The sequence below is a fragment of the Nelumbo nucifera genome, chromosome 4 (genome assembly GCF_055504915.1).
Source record: "Nelumbo nucifera cultivar China Antique chromosome 4, China Antique-T2T, whole genome shotgun sequence".
Taxonomy (NCBI): domain Eukaryota; kingdom Viridiplantae; phylum Streptophyta; class Magnoliopsida; order Proteales; family Nelumbonaceae; genus Nelumbo; species Nelumbo nucifera.
In genome coordinates, this window is record NC_142652.1 from 4,802,542 (window position 1) to 4,817,145 (window position 14,604).

The 14,604-nt window shown below is 39.5% G+C and overlaps 2 protein-coding genes and 1 pseudogene across 2 annotated transcripts; 2 read left to right on the top strand and 1 right to left on the bottom strand.

Annotated features, from left to right (window-relative positions):
- The first annotated feature begins 2,790 nt into the window (after positions 1-2,790).
- LOC104591750 (non-specific phospholipase C6-like) lies at positions 2,791-5,333 on the top strand. The gene is made up of 3 exons (XM_010250745.3): positions 2,791-4,362; positions 4,553-4,729; positions 4,831-5,333. Exons 1-3 carry the CDS (start codon positions 3,255-3,257, stop codon positions 5,127-5,129), a joined length of 1,584 nt encoding a protein of 527 aa, XP_010249047.1. The 5' UTR covers positions 2,791-3,254; the 3' UTR covers positions 5,130-5,333.
- Positions 5,334-6,599: 1,266 nt separating this feature from the next.
- Positions 6,600-8,764, top strand: LOC148791979 (uncharacterized; annotated as a pseudogene).
- LOC104591749 (nuclear transport factor 2A) lies at positions 8,538-14,394 on the bottom strand. Its single transcript, XM_010250744.3, has 2 exons — positions 13,959-14,394; positions 8,538-8,950 (listed from the first exon to the last, which is right to left on the bottom strand). The coding sequence occupies exons 1-2, from the start codon at positions 14,253-14,255 to the stop codon at positions 8,876-8,878; spliced, it is 372 nt and encodes a 123-aa protein (XP_010249046.1). The 5' UTR covers positions 14,256-14,394; the 3' UTR covers positions 8,538-8,875.
- Positions 14,395-14,604: the final 210 nt, after the last annotated feature.

The following is a 14,604-nucleotide window of genomic DNA, read 5'->3' on the forward strand; positions in this document are numbered from 1 at the left end:
TCTCCCAACCCTTTGTTTAGACTGATGAGTCCAAATCCCCCCCCCCCTTCTGCTCCTAGATCCACTGTATTTTTATTTCTTGGAGCTTGAAAATTTGGTTAGTACCTCGGCGCCCTCTGTCCTGACTCCAGAGATGGGAGTGGTTGAGTTGAGGAGACCCGCTTGAATGCCAAGTCCCAACTTTCTCAAAATCCAAGCATAGGATCTCTTTCTCTCTCTCGTGAATTATTTGGCGGCCTAGAGTGGTGTGCAGGTCCCATGGCCAAAGAGTCCCACTCAGGATCGATTTGATACCAGTTATCCATCATCGCTGGATCCCGCTAATAGGTAACCCAGCAGATCCCAACGTCATTAAATGCTGGTCCCCGCTATGCATCTTGATCTTGGGTTGGAACTTGGAAGGATGGATTGGAATGGACTACCCACCTTCATTAACAGAAAAAGCTTGGAGCAAACTGCAAACTGAAAACCAAATGAATACCAGGAAGTTTACGAAATAAGTAGCGAGTAGAAGAGAGGTGACACTAATCAGCTATATATGGATAAAATGGAGATATACAAATTAAGGAGCATTGAAGTTAAAATTATGTTTGAAACATCCACAACAATTCAGGATGAACTTTGGAGGGGTTGCATGCATATATAGAATGTGATTACTGATGACCACAGGCACAGCGACATATTTGAAACTTCAAGATAGCTAGTGCATGCATACAGCATATTTGAATTACGACTATAAATAATAAATATTGTAGTAGTAGAACCCCACAGAATTATAATAGCTATCCAAACTCCATTACCATGGCATGGAATATTGTAAACCTGATTGAAGATGGCCATGAATATATAGTGAGATATGAACATCCACATTATATTCCTTACCAACACGAGAGAGAGAGAAGTCAACCGATTAAAGTTTTGGATGGTGGTTTGGACGTGAGACCAAGACAAGTATCTAAGAGTAGTGGACAATCATAGTACAGCACATGTGAAATTGGGCCCCAGTATATCACGAGATGATCTGGACTCTCGGTGCCCTTTCTTTGTGCACCACGTGATCAGATGCATCCAAGTAAGAAAGATGTGGCACTATCACAAATCACAATCTTCTGCCACTAATATTATTTTATATATCATTTATTATTGTTTCACAAATTCTTGCTGCCAATAAAATACCCACAGAAGATCGGCCGGATTAACTGAATCATAGTGTCCCGTGCCAGGCATAAAATGCTATTTCTCCCAATTAATAAATTTCTCACTCACTCTCTGTATATATGGTTTGACGTTGGGTGTTCTTATTGGTTACACAGCCATGCATGGGATTTATCCAATTCTGGAATATTGATTGGTTAAAGCATAAGCACACCAGCTTTATATGTATATAATTAAAAAGCAATTCAGGTATGATGTTATAAGTTTATTTTCTATCTCTATTTCATTTGAGAGTTGCAAGGGAGTAGATATAGAGTAGATATAGAGATGTGAACTCCATTACTCCAACACTAATCATTTCTGTAGTACAGCGCCTTTCAGCCATGTATTGAGAATATCTCTCCCCGTGAATGATAATTTATAAGTATGGAGATATTCCTGATTTTATTCTATATGAAAGGGCAGCCACCAAATTGTATTAAAATTGGAGGAGGATTGGTGGAAGTATCATCAGTACAATATATTTGGAAAATGCCCATTAATACAAAGCACTGAAAACACCTCCGACCAATTTTCAATGCATCGGCATTACTAATTGTTTTCACAAAAGAAAGCATATGGGGCACTGAAAGATGTACAATAGAACAACCATTAAATTTATATATATATATATATATATATATATATATATATATACATATATCGAACCAGACTCTTGCAGTATGAGTTAATGAAATGAATATACACTATATTAGAAGGGAAATCACAGACAACTTCTTAATAGAACCTCGAAGGGCTTAGATCTTTAAAAAAAAAACAAATATCAATTCACGCAATTCAAACATGATGACAAGTAAATCTACTTGTTTTCAAAAGTTAAAATCATAAAGCCAAATACTTTAAACCATGTTCAAGGCTGAGTAATGTGAATTTAACGTGAGGTTGGTGTGAGACGCGCTTATGAGTAGCAAATAAAAAAAAAAAGACCAGTAAGCTGTAGGCACCATTTCATACTTAGCTCAGTAAAATTATGTGTTCTGTTATAACTTATAAGCACAGTGAGCCCTTGGTTGGTTGGTTCCTCAAGAAAAATTGGTGGATGTAGTAGGTAGGCAGTAGGCTAGCCTAATCCGGTTAAGAAGCATTGAAGAGTGAAAAACTGCTGTACTGCATTTGATCTGAGCAGATGAATGGTAACCACTCAATTGGTATATCCCAGCCAATAAAACAGCAGTTTTTAATTAATATGGACCATGCCATCTGGTGTATGATCTGTGTATCAATAATGGCGCTTTCCTAATATACGTTTTGGCCTTTGGGCACGTTTTATCAGTTATTACAATTCACAACACAGACAATATCAGGAAGGGGGGAAGGACACTGGTTCTGGACAGAAAAGATCTAAATGATACCTTCAGCTTCTAAATCAGTAAAGAGTTAAAGACTCGATACCAGATAACAGCTCAGTGAGTTGCGTTGATACATAATTAGTTAATTCTTCTTAAATCGGAGAAAATAATGGGGAGAGAGAGAGAGAGAGACAGAGACAGAGACAGAGACAGAGAGGGGAACGGTAGCACATTAGCACCCATTTCCATTTGGCCACAATATACTGCTTGCATTGCCATTTGGGATTTGGCTTCTCTACTTCCCGTGATAAAATGCACAGAGTTGGTGGTGAAATCAAGGGACTGGGAAGAAGAAAAAACTAAAAAAAAATGGTTTTTACTTTTTTCCTTTTTTTTCTGTAGACTAGAGTGTAACAGAAACCATAGACCCATCTCTCTCTACTTTACCATCAAATTTTACTGTTCTCTGAGTTTGAACCAGCAGTGGCTTCCCCTTTTGTTTCCTTCTTCTTTTCTAGATCCCTCTCCCTCTCAAAGCGAGTCCGTGATTGATAAGACGGATTTTCCCTCGTTGTGGCTTAGACAGATTCAGCTTCATCTCCTCCACAAAAAGAAACCCCGTTTCACTCGAAATCGCTGGCTTATTTATTCCAGGGGAAAGCAGGAGACTAAAAGAGAATGACAGAGTAAGGAGAAAAGAAAAGAAACACCGAGAGACCCAGTTGTTGTTTCATCCCTTGGTCACCAAAAATGGGGAGATTCAAAACCAGACAATTTCCCCTGGTCTCAACTCTTCCGAGACTCCTCATACTCCTCCTCCTCACCCTTTCCTATGCCTCTCACCCCACGTTTTCTGCTCCTTCTATCCAACAACCCATCAAGACCATTGTAGTCCTTGTCCTGGAGAATCGGTCTTTCGATCACATGCTCGGATGGATGAAGAAATATGTCAATCCATCCATCAATGGAGTCACAGGCAACGAATGCAACCCAGTCTCAACCAAATCCCCCCAGTCCCATTCGATCTGCTTCACTGACGATGCCCAATTTGTCGACCCAGATCCCGGCCACTCCTTTCAGGACGTCCAGGAGCAGGTGTTCGGATCCAGCCTCATTCCTTCCATGTCAGGATTTGTCCAACAGGCGATGGCAATGCTCTCCAACCTCTCAGGCACTGTCATGAAAGGCTTCAAACCCGAATCTGTACCCGTTTACGCCTCCCTGGTGCGGGAATTCGCCGTGTTTGATCGATGGTTCTCTTCAATTCCTGGGCCGACACAACCAAATAGGCTCTTCGTCTACTCTGCGACTTCTCATGGCTCGACGAGCCATGTTCCGAAGCAGCTAGCAAGAGGGTACCCACAGAAAACCATCTTCGATTCTCTCCATGAGAATGGATTGGACTTCGGCATTTACTTCCAGAACATTCCTACCACTCTCTTCTACAGGAATCTGAGAAAATTGAAATACATATTCAAGTTCCATCAGTTCGATTTCAAGTTCAAGAAACATGCCAGAGAAGGCAAATTGCCAAACTTAACGGTGATCGAGCCAAGATATTTCGATCTCAAAGGGTTACCCGCCAACGACGACCACCCTTCTCACGATGTCGCAAGTGGGCAGAAGCTAGTGAAGGAGGTTTACGAGACATTGAGATCAAGTCCTCAATGGAACGAGACGCTTCTGGTTATTACCTACGATGAGCACGGTGGGTTCTTTGACCACGTTAAGACTCCCTATGTGAATGTGCCCAACCCAGATGGCAACACTGGCCCTGCTCCTTACTTCTTCAAGTTTGATCGCTTGGGAGTTCGAGTGCCGACAATCATGGTCTCTCCATGGATCAAGAAAGGGACTGGTAATATTAACTTGTTCTCTTTCCCTTTTTCTTCTTCAGGTTCTGATCCCAGCAATCCTGAATAGGAAATTGTTTCTGCTGGTTTATTCATCTGCACTTGCTGCAGATTCACGATTCAAATTAGCTTTACTTGTGCGGCATAAAACAAGTTTGATTTATCTGTTTGGAATTTGGATGTGTTAATCTGCAGTAATCAGTGCCCCAAATGGACCTACTCCAGACTCGGAGTTCGAGCACTCTTCAATACCCGCAACAATCAAGAAGATATTCAACCTTAACTCCAATTTCTTGACGCACAGAGATGCTTGGGCCGGGACGTTTGAGCATGTCCTGGGAGGATTAACGTCCCCTAGAACTGATTGCCCAGGTATATATTCCAGCCATCTCTTCTGGTCTAAAATTAATACTCGAACCCAATTTGTTGATGTTAAGATTTAACAAGTGAGCAAAAATTTTTCTTTGTTACAGAGGTACTGCCGGAAGTGGCCCCTTTAAGAAAGACAGAAGCGAAAGAAGATGGAAAGCTGTCAGAGTTTCAGAGCGAGATAGTCCAATTAGCTGCAGTTCTGAACGGTGACCACTTATTGAGCAGCTTCCCTGAGGGGATGACTAACAAAATGAGTGTGAAAGAGGCTCATGATTATGTGAAGGGCGCTGTATTAAGATTCATAAGAGCGAGCAAAGAAGCCATCAAGTTGGGTGCAGATGAATCTGCAATTGTAGACATGAGGTCGTCTCTCACCACTAGAACCACACTCCGCCATTAAATCAATTATCAATTCAAGGGTGTGCGTGCGTGCGTGTGTCCCCTACTCCCCTCTTGTTCTAATTAAAACCCAAATAAATAATTTGGGTCTTCATAATACTAATACCATAGCATAGCATAGGAATACTGTCAGTCGATATATCATATATATATATATATGTATTCAAAATCAAATTCAATAGAGAGGCAGAGGCTTGCATTTGCATTTTGTTCTTTATTTCTTTTTGCAGCAGTCCAGTCATACAACATACTCATACATGCATCCATTCTCTCAGTCTCCGCGATTTTGTTAGGTTTCTCCGATTCGAAATTGGTCCGAGTCTGTCTGACTGACAGACTGACTGGTACTTTAGGCTTTTTAACTGAAGGAGATTTTTCCTATCTCCATCTGGCTAATTACACACCGACGTAGAAATCCCAGATTTTATTCACTATTGCAGCTCGTGAACTGAATCACAGAAATCAGCAGGACCGCCACCTTGTATTTCGTTCAGAAGCTCCGACTGCCTAGTACTCCCTCCCAAGCTTGCTATCAAAGGTCTCTCTATTCTGCGACGTGTTCAACTTCAACTTCGGTAAGCCTTTCCTTGTGGCGTAGACAAGAACCCCATTAGATGAGTTGTAGCCATCTGATTGGACATCCTTTCATCCTTTGTAGAGTAGAGGTGACTGGTGAGGCATCTTCTTTATTAATACCAAGAATAAAAAATCCCACCAGCAAGCAGCAAGCATCTGCATCAAACAGCATTGATTTGAAATACTTCAAAACATCATCCTCTATGTATTGTAATTTGTAACGTCCTCTGCCGCTGCTGAGTTTTAGCCAATCTCAATCTCATCTACAAGGTATACCCGGATCTTCTCCTCACCGAGCGCATCTCACACTCCATCCCACCGTGTGTATTGGGAACATCTCCCTTTGAGAGATGTTCCCGATACACAGTGGGATAGGGCTGTGAGGTCCTTATGCACCTCTGTGACTGAGGAGCAGATCCCAATTATAGAGGAGGTACGTAACCACATACGTAAGCGGTACAGTACGTGGAGTGTAAAGGGAGAGGCGGACATTCTAATCTAATTACTAGGGTAAAAGACGTATCTCCCCTGAGTTTTCAATATAAATAGTTAAAGACTCGTACATCCCCTCTAGATTCACAGGTGAGAGAACTTAACCCTCCCTTCTGTGAACAAGATACGTTATATTTGACATAATTGATCAAAAGACCTATTTGCCCTTCATTATTTATTAAATTTTCAAAAGAAAACCACCGAAACTGTAATGGAAAACGTACCAGGATGACTGATGGCTGTAATAATGAATGAGAGGTGCTTATAACTGCAAACAAATAATTCACCTCTTTTTTTCATCAATGCTCTATATTTGAAGTCCAAACAAGTGATATAACCCAAGCTTCAGAACTCTGTCTTCTATCTTCGGTTTTAAATTTCTAGGAACTCATTGAATTAAGATATAGAAGTTTGCTGGATGAAATCCTTTGCAAGATATAGAAGTGCTTATAGGGTCAATGTTGAGGTTTTAGCACTAACCCATCGTTTTCTTCCCCAAATAAAAGATATAGAAGTTTGCTGGATGAAATCCTTTGCAAGAGTACTCCTGCGAGGAGTAAAACCTTTAAAGAATGTTAAGCTATCAAAATCAGTAGTGTGCTCTTCCATGGAGATACGTACAGATAGAGGATCAAATAAGAGGGCTTATGATATAGGGGAAACCTTTTGCAGTTGGCAAAGCCCGTTGAGGAAACATAAACGGCTATTGGGAGGAAATATGGTTTGAGACTGAGTGGAGTGCAACAAAGATAAAGGAAGGATTCAGGATAGCTTCCCATGGCCTGAAAAGCTTCGATATCAAGGAGATGGGCAGCCATTTTGGAGACTTATTGTTTCTAAAGCAACTGTTTGCTCCAAAATGAAGACTATTTTGAAAAGGTATAGAGTATTTTGCAAATAGCAACGGCATGCAGACTTCCAAATTGGGCTTTTGAAACAATGTGCCTACCGAGAGGTGCTGGAGTTTCCAACTTTGACACTTACTTGAGCCTTGAGGATACCATTTAAGGATTCCATTGATGTTGCAAATTTGTTTGATGTCACTGTTATATCATCAGAAGTTGGATATATAAAAAAATAAAATTAAAAAAAAAAAAAATAGATGCAGAGATCTTCAAAGCTACCTAAGATCATATCAATTTGAAGGCTGAAAAGGCAGTGCATGATAGAGATGAACAAAGGGCAAATAAATTGGGAGCCGATGCCATGGGAATTTGATTGCTGGTTGTGGGAGCCAGATGTAAAGACATTTGCAGAGATACAAGACTACATTCTCCGATAAAATAAATAGGCTCCACCAAACTAAGGGCCCATGACTCTTCAGGATGAGATGAAGCTTGTCTCAAAAATGGTCCATTAAAATCTTACAAAGTATGTACGAAAGTATCTCAACCTCAGGCATATGTTAGCTCCAAGTTGCAAATGGATCATTGTACCATATATTGTTTTTAGTTTCATGGCAGGGCAATAAAGAGCAATTTTGGGTTTTAAAAAAAAAAAATTAACCCACATGATGACGTGTGCAAACGAGTGCTGATCAAGAGGAAGTTTTTGTCTGAAACAATTTGAAAAGGAGGATGTTTTAATATTCAATTTCAAGTGAAACCTTCAGAAAAAGAAAGGAAATGTTTTAGTATTTAGGCGAAACCTGTCTTTTACCCTAATTTCTAAAAGGCAGGAATATGCAAACCAACCAAACACAATTACACAAACAAGTGGAAAGGGAGAGAGCGCATCGTTACGTTTCAATTTCAAATCAGCTCTTCGTCTGGCTCTTGCCTTTGATTTCCCTTTTGCAGTTGCAGCAGTGCACAGACGACAGACACGGTGACAAAACGCGCTAAATAAGCAAGGCACTTCAATACTACGTAGCAAGCATGTGGCGTATACCCATTGTCTCGCACAAGCAAGCAGTCCCACAAGTAAAAAACCCAAACATTACATCTACCATTTTATAGGGAATCGGGAAACCCACGCCCATGATTTTTCTTTTCTAGCATTCCAAGTCACAATATAATACGAGGACTAATCATCACATCCATGGTCCGAATGGTTTCCCTTCCATTACGTGGCAAATTTCAAAATTCAGCTTTAAAAAAAAAAAAAGCTTAAAATTAGACTTCCTTGGAGAGATTAAAATTAAGACAATCGAAACTTGAAGACTACCAGTGAGAGGAAGGGAGTTCGAAGGAGTTCCACTATCCAACCCTCAAAAGGAGCATTTCGTTCTCTTTTTTTAATTAGTTCGAGAATTTTTCCACCCAAACCACACACATTCCGCGGATCCTGCCTTGAGTTCAGTTGCAAGTTGCAAGAAATGAAGAGGGACGAGACATACATAGAATAGAAATTTGAAAAGAAATATAATGATAATGCAAAATTTAAAAGCCATCAAATCTCCCAGGCCCTCTAGTTGTTGGAATTGTAGGGCGGTGCATCATCCAATCAGCCAAACCACTTAACAACAAAGCAAATCCCAGGTGGTTCCCAAGATATAATATAATATTTAAAAGGTAAAAACACAAACAACCAACCAACCACTAATATTTAAAAAAAAAAAAAAACAAAGACCCCCAATTCTCTGTCTAAAAACTAAACAGGATTAAGCAAACTGGTATCGGCGGTTCCAGACATCCCAAGTCCCAACCACTCTAGTTCTCAGGTGGTCGCCCTCATTTTTTAAGCATAGTTCAACCGGAAAATGTCATTTAATACATAAAAGCTTCCCTGTGGGGTGGGCATCAAATGGAACATCTGCAAGCAAAAGAATGGACGAGTACAAAATATGGTGAGACTAGCAACGAGAATAAAGAAACCAATGAGACAATGATGAATAGCAAGATGACTCAAACACAACTCAGAATACCACACTCCTTTCACAAAACCACAAGGTAACAAGAGGATTTCTTGCCATGCGCAAGACACAAACTAAACATTTGTGACAATGTATTGCACCGTGATTTTTTGTTTTAGCAGCAACAATAAAATGACTTTTATCAAAACTAATTCGGTGGAAGTAAGAAAATCCCAGGCTATCAGAAAACCAATAGCAGAGAACTAACAATGAAAACATAGAATATTAGTGGACATAACCAGCAAATATACAATGCCAACCCTCAAAGTACTGAGCGGCCTCAGGGCTTGGTACTCTCTAAACCAGGTTCAATTTCAATCACCCCCCCCCCCCCGGCGGCACTGCCCACCCCAACTCTTCTCTTTTCCCTCAAGCAAGTTAATAACTAAAATGTTAGCAGACCTAGAATCCACCTGAACGAGTGTTCATCAAAGAAGCTAATGCCAAACACCCAGCAATCCCCTTCAATACAATCAAACAAGACCAGCCTGAAGAGCAGAAGAGTAGGCTAGCTTCAAAACCTTATTAAAATGCAACCAACTCTGCCCATACAGAACTGCCTTTTCCAATAGGACAAACTCAGGAATAGTGTTGCGACTTGGGCAGGCTCAGGTTGAGGTTTTATCAAATTTTGAATGAGCCCGGCCAAGGTCCTGGTCAGATGCAGTGTCAACTCTGATACCCAAGTTGTAACCCTACACAAGAAAATATCAACCCGATCGATGAACACTCCAAACCACAATCTCCATGAAAAAATAGGAACCAATAGATCCTGGAGGGAGAAAAAACACTATCCTCAGCAAGGTTAGATCAGAGGAGAGATGATTTAATCTTGACCACTTTCAATGCTAATAAAACAGATAAAGCCGCCAAAAACTGGACCCACCTAACACCAAATCCTCGTTCCAAAAGAATCAGACAGTTGAGCACTCTTGACACAAATATTCTTCTTTGCACTAAGGCTCTTTGCAACATTTCCCATGACAAAAGAAAATGCATTATTTCAGCAAATTCTTTATCATGAGCACGGATGAAACTGCACCATTTCATCTCATCTATGGATAGGATCTGACAACACCTAAATACCATTCAATTGTAAGGATCTTAAACTTTACGTACACCCAAGGAGGACAGGATCTGACAAATAGAAATAATTACAAAACCACATATTTGTGGAAACGTCCTCCGGTGTATGTAGATGTTAAAACTTGCAGCATAAATAGCCCTTACTCATAAAAAACCAATTACAGAAGTTATGTTAAGAAAAATATGATTTTGCTATTATTCACTGAAAAACATAAGCACCCATTAAGCATATAGTTCGTGTTCAGAAATTCAAATGCATCAATTAGAAATCCACAAGCCAGTACTTCGTTGTGGAGTCAGGGCAGGTAACCTGAAAACCCAAGAAATCAAAACAGATTTATGGTACTAAATGAATTAATAACTATTACACTTTTTTCAGGAGACCTTACCCAACCAGCTGGTTGGCACCTTGCACAATTACACGTTTTTTCCCTATGGCAAAATTGTTAAGGTAAATTAATAGGGGCCATAATGTTTCAGTAATAGGAGAAAGTGTGAGAATATCTTGGGTGTTAATTTTAGAATTTAGATATAGTGGCCATTACTTGGTGTAATGGTAAAGTGTCAGGCTGGCAAGCATGAGAATGCAGGTTCAAGTCTGAGAGAAGCCAATTTGTGCAGGGGGGAACAAAAAAAAAATAAAGGTTAGGGTTGTATCCAGTCTACCCCTCCCAAGACCCAAGGTAGCTGGGACCAACATTGGGCAATGGCCTTTTCTTTAGATACCTGTTTTATTTCTATCTGTAGTTAAATAACAATACATGGTAGAACACTGATATTCACTGCAGATGGATTGTCAAGAGGGAGATCACAACCTGAACCAAAATAGAATAATAAACATGAAAAAAGAAAGTACGAACATATGAGACTGGCTAGGGTCAGATTCTGGTCAAGTACAAATTAGCAAAGTGGAAATGAAGCAGGACCTAAATCTAGTCAGTATTTGCAAAATCAGAACTTTTTGGCTCAGTTTGGAAGGAGTACAGATACAAATTTGTAGAGTACAAAACCTTGCATTTTGCATTATTTTATATGTATTTGCACTGTGCACATTTGTATTTGTACTCTTTCCAAACTGACCTTAGTGTTACTGTTAAATACCTCTAGGTGGATTGGAGGACCAATCATCAAATCAGGAATTACCATACCAAAATAAGACCACAATTATCAAGGAATCTTAACATGGTTTTCCTTTCTTTTTCTTTAAAAAAAGGAATGAAAACAAGTAGATGTACCTTTTGCATGTTTGACATGGTTACCTTCTAAAAGGAACAAAGATATGAAGTTTACTGTCCAATACAGCGAAGAGATTGTGAATGAGGTAAATAACATGAAAATGATCATGTATCCACATCCAACAAAAAAAATGTCAACAGCAACAGCAATGATACTGCAATGGAAACAGACAACCCTTTACCTCAAGCTAAATGAAGTAGAAGGGAGGATCTCCCCATCTTTAAGGGAAAGCACCCATTCTCCCTATCAACTTTCTCATTCAGCCTCCAAATTCCACAAAAATTAAACTAGAATATCCACTCTCAAGCTTATATAAATAATAAACATGTCAACAGAATATCCTTAGGTCATAGGGTCCAATCTATTGAGAGAATTAGCCTCTCCCTTCTCCAATTTGAGGCATCTCCTAAGAACCCTAATCTGAAAAGAAAAAAATCTTTCAAGAATCTCAGACTGATAAAAAGTCTTCCAAGAACCCTAGCATGCAAAGAGTCAAAGGCGATATGCAACCAAACTCAAGTTCCAGACTTCCAGAATTATAAATTCTTGGCGTAACCATCAACTGGATTCAGAAACCAAAAATTAATAATTCCTAACTTGAAGAACTCAACCTAATCCGATGCTATCAGCAAATGGATTAACTACTTAACATATCCTTCTCATTTGACAGGAAAACTTAACCAATCCCAACGACAACATGGTTGCAGTATAACAGATCAACCATGTTGTGCAGATCAAACATCAAAGTAGCTGATCTGCTATACCGCAACCATGGGTCAATTACTGATCAGCAAATGGATTAACCAATATGGTTCGTGCAGTCAAACATCAAAGTATATGGTAAAACTGAATGGTCATTACTCATCTGACCAAAATACCAAATATCAAATTAATGAGTAATGACTATTCAGTTTACCGTATACTTTGATGTTTGCAAAGGTTAGAAGCTTAGTATATAAGCCAAAATCTGATGGTGTAATTTGATTACCATAGAGCAGATAGAGAGAAATCTAATACTGAAAGGGTAGAGATATATAATCGGACCTACAAGGAGTCTCAACATAGATGGGGAACGAAAAGCTGGAATAACTTCTCTTCTTCCTGCACCTTCTACATTAGCTGCTGGAAATGCCTCATTTCCCATTCATGTTGTCAGTTATGGCCCTTATGGATCAAAATATGTGGCTATATGAAAGAAAAACCGTCTTCTTTCTGTGTTTAGGTCACCCAAACAGCTAATCAAGTAGTAACTGGTATAAGTGCTCTTCTAGATGGAAGCAACTCCAGTGTTTTAAAAGCAAAAGGCCTTCTAGAGCCCATGGCACATGGCAGGGGGAACACCTTTTTGAAGCAGGGCACAGTTGTTGAAAAAAAAAGTAATACATAAAAATATAAACTTAAATTTTAGAAAGAAACCAAATATTTTTTGACAGATAAATATTTAAAAAAAAAAACCTATTGGCTTAAACTAAAATGCATAAGCATAAAATAAAAAACATATTCAAATGAAAGGATGGAAGTTAAAACAAACATATGTAGAGTGGGAATGGAACAAAAGCACTTCAAGCATGTGAACCCCAATCTATTAATTTATTTCATATTTGAAATCAAGTAGCTAGTAGCAGTCCTTGTAGAATTACAATTTCCAAAATGATCATAAGAGAAAAGAACTGCCTACATTAGTAAATACAAGTGTGCAAAGAAGAATGGCTGAGATACAAATCTAAATCAAAAGAACAAAACAAGTGCAGTTTGAACTTATGAAAACCAAATATTACTAAACCTCAATAAAGAAGAAACCCAAATCTGAGACAGAATTGCCAGACCGGCTTGAATTTCCAACTAAGAAACAACAATAATGATACATGCCCATGGCTATTGGATGGAAAAAGGGTAAAGAGAAAGAGAATTGAAAAGATATTAGTATAAGACAACCAAGAAAATTCATAGTACTTGGCATTACCAAAAGAAAACATTGAGGAACGAAAGGGACAGAGTTAAGTATCTATAATGAAAAAAAAAAAAAAATACACAAAGACACAAGCTTCTCCGCAAACTGAAAGCAGCCAAGTCCAGCTTTGAATCACCAATAAATCAATCGCTACCATAGGTACCAAAAACAACATCAACAAAGATGGGCTGTAGTTATTGCGATTTCTAAACGAATCACAGTTACCACCATGATCCAGTTCATAGCTCAAACTCATCCAAAGCATCACAAACAGAAAAAGTACAACAAAAACCCTAAATCTATGTTAAAACCACACATATAAGAAGGAGAGAAACTGCTATCCAGGTCTACAACAACAACAGCCGGATCATAATACCTTAACGAGCAATTGAGATGATAGGTAATTCTTTTTTTTTTCTTGTTAAGAAGAACAAATGTAATTAAAAATCAGCTCTGCATCATCTACGCGATAACAATCAACCACTACCAATCAAGTTTCAGAACTCAATAACCAGAAACAGATCGAACAAGAGATTCCGACAAATAAAACCCTAAAAAACCACAGAAGCGTTTAAATAGAATAAAAGGAGGACCTAAAAAAGGAGATTACAATAACAAGTACTTTGATAATATACCTGACTGAACTTGAGGGCATGTTGTTCGCCGGCGAGCTGAAGATTGCCACTGACGAAGACAAGCATGCCGCCGGCGGGGCCGGAGGGCTGACAGTCAACGGTGGTAATGCTGTGCTGGCACTGTTGAAAGGGAAGGCCGGTCAGGTGGGCTACAATATTCTGTGAGCCTTGGATCTTCTGACCCTCAAAAGTAAGCATTGAGCCCTCCTGATACAAGTTAGCGAGGCCCGCACGATTTGCATCGAAGGTCGTGTAGTAGTGCTCCACAAACGCCTTGGCTAATGAATCGGGATCCATCGTCGTATTGCGAGCTTCTATATTCTCTCAAATACTCTGTGCTTTTCCCGTTGCTTTGGTTTGCAGCTGCAGCAGAGGAGCCGAGGAGGTAAGGGAAAGAGGTACACAATGAGAGATGAGAGAGAAAGAGAATTTCTGTATTTTATTTGTTTTAATAAAAAGGGTAGGTCCCCTTGTTCTCCTGATTTTATAGACGCGACATTCCATCTGTAAAACACATCCACGGCAGAAGTTTTAGGGTGCCAACTGGCTGGGTTGCTAACGTCTGTATCTGATTGGCTGATTGTAGCGGAAATTTACGCACCACCCCACACCAGGCCCCCTGCATAAATATTCTCCACTGCCCCAC

Coding starts and splice junctions, on each gene's coding strand:
- LOC104591750 (XM_010250745.3), top strand. CDS start 3,255: ATGGGGAGATTCAAAACCAGACAATTTCCCCTGGTCTCAACTCTTCCG. Junction 4,363..4,552: donor ATGGATCAAGAAAGGGACTG/GTAATATTAACT, acceptor GTTAATCTGCAG/TAATCAGTGCCCCAAATGGA. Junction 4,730..4,830: donor CCCTAGAACTGATTGCCCAG/GTATATATTCCA, acceptor TCTTTGTTACAG/AGGTACTGCCGGAAGTGGCC.
- LOC104591749 (XM_010250744.3), bottom strand. CDS start 14,255: ATGGATCCCGATTCATTAGCCAAGGCGTTTGTGGAGCACTACTACACG. Junction 8,951..13,958: donor ATGCCCTCAAGTTCAGTCAG/GTATATTATCAA, acceptor TTTTGCTTGCAG/ATGTTCCATTTGATGCCCAC.